Consider the following 9,290-nt stretch of genomic DNA (forward strand, 5'->3'; position numbering starts at 1 on the left):
TGTGTGTGTACAAACACAATTATAATTTAAGATAAATACCTCGGGTGTGTATTATGTACTATATGTAATTGTAGTTTCACGTAGAAATGTAGAATCCTTCCGCGGCGTTTACCCGACACATGTATTTGATCACATATATGTGAGCAGGTCGACACCCAAATCCAGGATTGGTCCGAGTCTAATTTCTCGCTGTGACAACGAGCGTTAATTAATTATTAACAATGAACGCGCAAACGTGAATACGTCTCTTGATATCTTTTTTATGTAGAGAAAACAAAAATTTTACGGAATTTCCTACGAGAACACGAGTGTAAAATTGTCGATAAAACTTGCATACATAAATTATACACTCGAATAAACATCAATTTCAAGATGTCTGGAAATGAATCACTTTACACATATGTGATTGTGTAAAAACGTATCGCTGTCCCAAGTTTAATTGTATCGCTTGTTACTACTCGGAAATCAATCTGCTTAAATCGGTACGCTGAATTATGTAACCTGGTAATATATATATATATATGCATACACGTATGTATATCCGTTTTTCAAATACGCGAAACGAAAATCGTCGTGACGTCATGGAGATAAGTAAATTAAATTAAGTCAGCCCGCGCGGAATGGTATATTTTTGGAACAAATTTGTAAAATCAATCATTTGAATATCCGTCAACTATTCGTGTATACGAGCGTTAACGATAACAAATGTAATTGAGAGACAGAGCACCGATGCGGTGCCATAAATGTGATTAGAGTTAATCAGTGAAATACTTCGATAATGGATTTTCCGTGGATTTCACTGCGGACCAAACGCGTCAAATTCTCTATTAATGGTTACGACTGTGTCCATTAATTAAACGTGACTGCAAAGAACCAAACAGTAATTGTACTTGAAATTTTCTAATAGAAATGTACGATACATCCGTTAAGTGTCAATTAATAGAGATGACTTATAAAATATTTTTCGCCGAGTATTTATCGCACTATAGATCGAATTGATTTACGCAAGGAAATCGAGAATGATTTAGATGTCCCGCATGTTTTTCAAGTGTCGAAACTTCGAATCGAACTTGTGTCATTATTTTTTTCGATGTCTCTTTATATTAATATTTTGTAACTCGTTTCTTTGGAAATCTTCATAAATTTTGTAACTTTTCAGTGCCTTAAATATAGAGATTTTTAATCATTTTTAATTATGTTTATGCTAAATTTAAAATTATAAGAATATATTATATGCATAGATGATATTAAATCTTTTTTTGAGATTGAATATATTTTCTTCATTGAAATTTTTAATAAAATTATACTTAATTATATTCTACAATTAAATTCGTTTTAACGTTAATTTATTTAAAGTTCGATCTCTATTATTTTATTATTTTTGAAGTTTTTTTTTCTTTATTTTCTATGTCTTTTACGCACACATTCACAACTCTTTGTTTAAAATGTAATCTTTTATAGTTCTTACAAGAATTTGTTTTCAAAATGCACTTTTCCTGTACACAGAAACATATTCTACTGTTGAGAAAAGTCATTACTCAGTTTATTTCTTTTAAGTAATATCTCAAAATAATATTGTTTTAACAAAGAACATTTTTTTCATAATCTTGAAATACTTATCACAAATTTTAGAAAAAAACTTACTAATCATTTGTCAACTCATGTTCTCAAAACAAGAATTTATTTATTTATTTTTTTTTAAGAACGTTATAAAATGTTATCGAAGAAACAATTTTATATATATAATAAATAAAATTTGTTCCAATTCAATAATCTTGATTGTTTGAGTTTAAGCTAGCTAGAATTTAGAATGCACTTTGAATAAATTTGATATTTGTGATAGATTTGTGCAGATATATTTTGAGAACTTTTGAAATATTTGAAACAAGTTGCTAATATTTAAGTAAAGTATGTGCAATTTTCTGTATGAGAGTATAATAAAGGTATGCCACTGTTCTCAGTGATAATGATCGTTCCCGGGAATCTTTGCAATTTGCGACATCGATCGGTATAAAAAGGCTGCCACGAGGTGTTGCATTTCCCGAGCGAGCGCCAAAACGTACAAACTAGAACCTTTGAGCGTTCTTAATATTATTGCTTCGACATATCGAAACCTACTAACGGTGCTCCGTACTTTCGGTCAATTCAAAAATATCGACGTAAGCATCGCTTCGACGACTTAACACCCATTGACATTTTGTCATCGATGCGCGTTAAAGTGCATAGGACATTTGCTGTCACGATGGTGCAGTTGGCGGAGAAATTTTCTAATGCCAAAAAAAGCGTTTATTTCCTCGTTAAATGTCGAAAGATATAAGAAGACATGCTTTCCATTTAGTAACACAAATCGACCGGATATTATTTTATCGTGACATACAATGAACAAAAACAGAGTGACATTTGTGTCATCAAATGGAAAGCACCCATAGAGGCTAATAGAATTTAAACGAATAGCTAGCAACCTAAGTAAAGCCTGCGGCACACGATGCACGGTTTCCTTGCTTGTGTTTCAATAAATTACTAGAAATTTCGCGTTCTGTAATGCAATTCTGATTTATCTAAAATGCAAGCGATCCAAAAAAAAAAGAGTATCGTGTGGCTTAATTCTATCGCTGGACAGAAGTCCATTTTTTCTGGACTTCCTACGATCATGTTCTCTCTCTTTCGCGGAATACGTCACGTTTATCACGATCATACAGATCATTACGTGATACGTGTTAGAAATTAACGCGACATATGTTTACTCGATTAATGTATTTTTTAACATCGAGGCGTCGCCACCAATCCCGATCGCGCGAAAAGCGTATGTTGCGCGCGCGTCGCGTCAGCAGCGGCCGCGTTATGTAAATGAAACGCGCGCGCCGCCATGAGCGAGGCGCGTGCACGCGGCAACCTGGACGTCGCCATTGCATCGTAACGTGTGGCGCCGGGACGCCTCTTCACCGGAGGACGCGTTCGGCTGCCAGCCGGGAATCCTCCATCCCGGCATTGCGACGTCAACTCGTCGATCGCGCGATGCACCTTGTTACCTTCTCACGTGTGTGACGTGCGTGCCACTGCGTGCGTGGCCGCCTGCGCGCGCGCGCACACGCACGCCACACACACACACAGTAAGTACAAATCACTGCCGTGCGCACCGGATCGCGTTTCGTGACGCGCCGCCAATCACCATGCCGCCATCTTGGACGAGTCCACTTTGCCGGCTGATCCGACCGCCGAGTGGCACGCGCGGCCACGACGAACGAATTTTTTTCGCCGTAGCGGCGCGACGTAACGTAATGTAACGTCACGTCACGTCACGTCACGTCGCATCGCAACGCATCGCCAAGTCGAGTCGAGCCAAATCGAAGCTGCCTGCTCGGCCGATGTCAGTCGGCATTGCCCGACTTTCTTCAGGTGCATCGCCGCGTTCGCGTCTCTCTGGGACGCGTAGGCGTCCGCAGAGCCGTAGCTAGGGTGTGGCGTCAGAACAATTTTGACACGATACAAATTTGGCAATTTTCTTTCGCGCTCAAAACTTCGTAAAAATGTTTCTAATGAACTTTCTATACCATAAGCCATCTAAAATTATCTATACTTTAAATTTTAAGTCGTAAGAAGTTGACTAATAATGGGCTTTCTACAATAATCTATTATCTCTAAGTTTTAAGTCTTAAATCATAAGAAATTAACCAATCACAATAGAATGTGAGAAGAATAATCGATTAGCTTAAAACTTAAAGCTTGGGTAATAAGTTATTGTAGAAAGCCCATAATAGTCAATTGTTCTTCTCACATTCGACTGTAACTGATCAATTTCTTACAGTTTAAGTCTTTCTTAAGATTTAAAGCTTTAAATAATAGCTTATTGTAGAATGTGTGTTATTGTTATCTTTTACATAATACGATGATACCTTCTTTATTGTAAAGGACTGTCCTTCAGGTCAGCTCTGTCCATAAGATCTATTTATTTTTTAAAACTTACTTTTCTGCTCTTTATTTTAATGATATTACGGGAAATTCCTTTCTAATTAGCATTGTCTAATGTTCTACTAATGTGGGTGAATTTTTACGGAAACAAATTTTAAACTTAAATAGAGAATAATAAAGTCATAACATCAAAATTTTGATTTGTGCTTTACTTGAGAATTAACTTAAGTATACTGTGCAAGAAAATTTCAAAAATGAACGTGCAGTTGTCTAACAATTATAAACCAATTTGAAAATATTTAGGAATAAAGCCCTAAAATTTTCAAGTTTGTCTTTTATTTTCTTTTATTTTGTAAAAAAATATGGTCACGATGTACATAACGCACAGGATCATTAATGTGTTAACACGTAAATTTATGGATATATCGAAGCATATAATTCGTTTCGATAAATGTCTAAATTCAAGGCATTGGATGCGTTCAGCAGAGAAAGCAGTTTGTGACTGTTATAAAATTCTTTAATATGATTGGTTTATACATTTAAGTTTAGTATAAAATTAAATGTCTCGGTTTAATTTACTTTTTATCTTTTTTTAATTAAAAAATTTAAGCTAAACCGATATTAATGTTAATCTTAAATTGATGGAATCGCACTGTTAGGTATCAAAGGAACAAGTAACTCAATCTCTTGAATCAAATAACATTTTGTTATTTTTAACAAAATGTGAAATAAAAACAGTGGCGACCTATAAAAGTGATTAGTAACTCAAATTGGATATAATTTGACATATGTGAGTGAAAAATATACTCGGATTACTCAGCCAAGGCCGCGGTTCTTTGTATTAATAACATTTTTTGTGAATTTATATAATTTCCAGTTCAAACTAACTTTAAATTTATAAGAGATATTATTAGGCCTAAAGAATCACCTTAATTTAAATATGGCATTTTTCACTCACATATATTTAATCTTATCGCCTAATTTTCACTTAATATTCGATCATATTAGAATTTTACAACAATTGCAAAGCTGCTATTTCTGCTGTACACTTTAATTTCATGTATATCTATTGTATTACAATCGCGCCAAGACGAACCGAGATGTTTTGCATAGTTATTTTGAAATAAGAGAACAAGAACAACAATATCTTTACTGTGTTATACAACATCCTTCCTAAATGCATAAGTTAAACAGATGTTGAGTTTACGTGCTAGTTAAAATCGCGAGCAGCTCTTACATATTTACGACTCCAAAACTTTATCCACTCTGCATTGACCACCCGCGTTGCATTTGCAATGCATCTTGGATGGTGGCAACAGTGCCGTGCCACTCGGGAGCATGGCGGCAATATTTTCCAAATTGGAAACGTACCGGTCAATGTTTATTTAGATTGAGGAATGCCTTCTGGTTTAATTTTAATATCGCAATACGCGAATTTGGGAATAAACGTAGAAGAGCGTATTTTGTACAATTCGGAATTGTAGACGAAAAATAAATAAAAATAAAAAACATTTGTCGATAACAAAACTGCGTTTTATTATGTAATCGCGTGATTACACAATATATCTGTCTTTGTTACACGGCAATTTCACATTTCGAAACGTTGGAGAATCCGAGTGACGTAACGTTCGCGTCTTCCTGGTTTCCTTGATCCGCGACTGTCATTGATCGGCTCCTATGACACCTCGTGACGTTATCATTACGATCGGTGCAACATGGGATACATGTAGCCAACCGATTGGTTGTATGGAGCACGCAAGATATCTAAGGCGAGGAGTATGGGATGAAAAAGTTGCATGTAATTCAATTTCAAAATTAAGTTAGAGGAATCTCAATAAACGCGAGACATATCGTACGCTTGTCCGCGAAATTTAATTCGGGTTTTATGGTAAAGCTTGCGAATTACGGTACAGGTTAATGAAAAGGAATCCGTGATATTATTCCTAAAAAATTCATAGAAATAGATATCCCTTTTATGAAAAAAAAAAAATAGATATATATTACTTTCTTCAGTATTTAATGTAACGTCAATCATTAATAGTATCAACTTTTTCACTGGTAACTTACAATGAAATAAATTCTGTCCCCAAAGAATATAAAATATAGAGAATTTTTTAAGAAAAAATATAGATACACTTTGCGTGTTATTTTTTTCAGTATTAGTAATGTAAAGTTGATCATCAATAACTGAGATAAATTCTATCCTCAAAGAATATAAAATTCAAAGAAATAAATATTTCTTTAAGAAAAAATGGAGATGCTTTGTATTATTTCTTTTGGATTGTATTGATAACGTAGAGTTGATTATGCATCAACTTTTTTTATGGCAACACAGATATATTCTATCACTTTTTATTATAATTGATATACATATAATGAAGTGTGATGAGAGTAAAGCTAATAATTTTTAAAACAACTTAGCATAAATGTAATAATATAATATATTAAGAATTATATGTAAAATTTCTATTTCCTTATTATGTTTCTATTTATTGAACATGAGACAGTATATAAACTTTCGTCTATGCAAAGCGCGTATCTATGGTGTGTCAACATGACATGTGTATCAAATGTATATATCAAATGTAACAGAATATCATAGCTAAATATCTCATATTTGCGAGAGAATCGCCACGTAAAAAGAAAAGAAACCTATTCTTTTTCCAGGACTCTGAACTTCTTGCGTGGTCAGCATGGTTCATTTTTTCTCATCAAAGTGAAAAAAAAAACAACAACATGAACCGTACAAGACATTCAGTCCTGGGATATGAAAAAAGAACAGACCTATGATGTAAACATCGCACGTAATGGCGGTGACATTAGTGAATCGATGTGTATAAGCAGCTAATTAAAAATCTACCCCCCGACGAACCTAACCGCGGCGTAACACCTGGCTTGCATTCCTTTTTAAAATTCAAAAGATAAGGCTTATCCATTGGCCATTGTTGAGAGGAGTGCAGACCAATGGCGATGTAACACCTTGCCTCATTACATCATGGGCGCAATAATGTGATATGGGAGTATCGATACTTCCGGCATTGAGGCATCCGGTATCGATGATGACCACCCTTCATCCCCTCCCCCTCCTATATCCAATCCCACTTCTCGTACTCGGCGTCGCGTGCCACAGTCCATGCTTGTCGACTCGCCGGCTTTTCCGACGCGGCTAAACAAGACGCGGCATGCACTACGCTTACCGTCACGTCGCTGCTCCCTCCCCCTCCCTCTCCCTCTCGTCACCGCTCTTCATCTGCCTCACCCTTTCCGACCGCTCCGCGCCATCTCTGTCCTCTTATCCGGTCCCGCTCTCACCCTCTGGCCTTTCTCTTTCTCCGATCAATAAAATAGTCCATCTCTCCCGCGAAAGCGCTTATCGCTCGTTTGAATTTTAGCGAGGACGACTTTTTCGACCGCGAGCGCTCACCGCCACGACTATGTCCGACCGCATCCTTTCGAGCGCGCCGATTCCGTAGCCGCGTGAATCTGAATACGATTTCAATTTGAATATGATTTCACGAATCGATGATCGCCATCCGTTCCCAAACGCAGTCATTTACTAACTCAAAAATATTAATGAATGTCTTAACATGATTAATATTCTCGGTATGTCTTTCAGCTACATGAGATATCTGCTTCTGATATTTATATGACTTTCTTCGTCATCTACTTGTAAATAATTAGATGATTTCTGCATGTTACAGATCAAAGAACTTGTTCTTGATAATTGCCGGAGTACGCAAATTGTGGGTTTGACAAATGAATTCAGCGCTCTGGAGTCATTGAGTCTTATCAATGTGGGTCTTACCAGTCTAAAAGGCTTCCCAAAGTTGTCCAGCCTTAAAAAGGTATATATACATATTTCTACTTATGTATCGCAAAGTACCTCCAAGATACTTATTAAATTATACTTATCAGAAATAATATAGAAGTATATTAAAGAAGGTGTTTAATGAAATGGTAATAATTGTTTTTATCAAACAAATTTTCTGTTTTCATGTATGAGTGCAAATTGTTTTTTTTTTTGTATTATGCAGTTGGAGTTAAGCGACAATCGGATTTCGGGAGGTTTAAATCTGCTCGATTCGAGCCCGAAGTTGACTCACCTAAATTTGAGTGGAAACAAGATTAAAGATCTTGATACGCTACAACCATTGGTAAGTTTTATATTTGTTATAGAAAGCTGAAATCTGTCTATCGTCAAGTAAAATCCTATTGCGAAATTCTTTTGTATTTCAGAAAGAATTCAAGAATCTGAAAAGTCTAGATTTGTTCAATAATGAAGTGACAAATATGGATAATTATAGGGAGAAAGTCTTCAATCTTATTCCCAGTCTACGATATCTTGACGGGTAATTATACACTGGCTTGGCTTTGTTATTTCGTTTATTTTCTCAAAACGATTGATTGTGTTTTGTTCAGATATGACGCTGATGATTGCGAAGTCGACAGTGATGGGGAGGATGATGAAGTCAATGGAAACGAAGATGGAGAAGGAGGTGGCAACGAAGAAGACAGTGAAGAAGGTTGGTTGATCACGTAATAATTGTAAATAAAAATTTAATTAAGTAGAAATGTTTATTAACGATAACAAAATTATGTCAATGTACATAAAAATAATAGTGATGAATATACATATCGAAATATAGTTTCAGATGAAGAAGACGAGGATTTCCTAGATGATGATCCAGGATTAGATATTGTCTATAAGGAAAAGCTTGTGGTGAGTTCACTTCACGTTTAAGTAATTCATAAAGTTAAACTTGAAGCGCATTTAGCATGCTCGATAGTACGTTCATCGAGATCTTTCGCTTATTAGACTTTTATTATTCACAATATATAATCGTAACAATGTGTAGATTTTATAGGTTTTTATATAACATTATGATGATCTTATTACATTTAATAAAATATGTTTAAAAAATATATATTATATATCGGGATACAGGACAGTGATGAAGAGGATTATATGGGTGAAGAAGAGGAAGAAGATGACGATGAGGATAATGAAGATGATGAGCAAGAAGAAGAGGAAGGTATGATTTTCAAAAATTATTATAATCTTTATTTTTATCTGGAATTAAAAAATTTCAATAATTGCTTAAACAAATAGCGAGTATAAATATACAAATATCAGAATTATTTTGATGATATATATTAGGTGTAGTAAAAAGTCATCGCGTATTTTTTAGCTCAAAGTTGTATATATAATATCTTCGTGAATAATGAATGAAATTTAAAAAAAGGGTTTTAAAGCTTGAAATCTCTACTTTTAAAAGCTTATCACATTTTTTAAGTTTATATGAGTTTGATAATTTTTACATACCAAAAACTACGAGCTGAAAAAGACGAAAAATTTTCTTCTCACTTTGTGGATTTGTAAC

The 9,290-nt window shown here is 34.9% G+C and overlaps 1 protein-coding gene across 1 annotated transcript in view; it reads left to right on the forward strand.

Moving 5' to 3' along the window:
- The window catches only part of LOC108754083 (acidic leucine-rich nuclear phosphoprotein 32 family member A-like), a 12,443-nt gene that overhangs the window by 2,334 nt on the left and 819 nt on the right, over window positions 1-9,290 (forward strand). Inside the window, exons 2-7 of the mRNA XM_018496133.1 lie at window positions 7,611-7,754; window positions 7,944-8,063; window positions 8,146-8,258; window positions 8,329-8,432; window positions 8,556-8,629; window positions 8,855-8,942. Coding sequence (XP_018351635.1) covers window positions 7,611-7,754; window positions 7,944-8,063; window positions 8,146-8,258; window positions 8,329-8,432; window positions 8,556-8,629; window positions 8,855-8,942 — 643 coding nt within the window. The remainder of the gene's footprint in view (window positions 1-7,610; window positions 7,755-7,943; window positions 8,064-8,145; window positions 8,259-8,328; window positions 8,433-8,555; window positions 8,630-8,854; window positions 8,943-9,290) is intronic.

This window comes from Trachymyrmex septentrionalis, unplaced genomic scaffold, assembly GCF_001594115.1.
Source record: "Trachymyrmex septentrionalis isolate Tsep2-gDNA-1 unplaced genomic scaffold, Tsep1.0 scaffold75, whole genome shotgun sequence".
In the NCBI taxonomy this organism is placed as follows: domain Eukaryota; kingdom Metazoa; phylum Arthropoda; class Insecta; order Hymenoptera; family Formicidae; genus Trachymyrmex; species Trachymyrmex septentrionalis.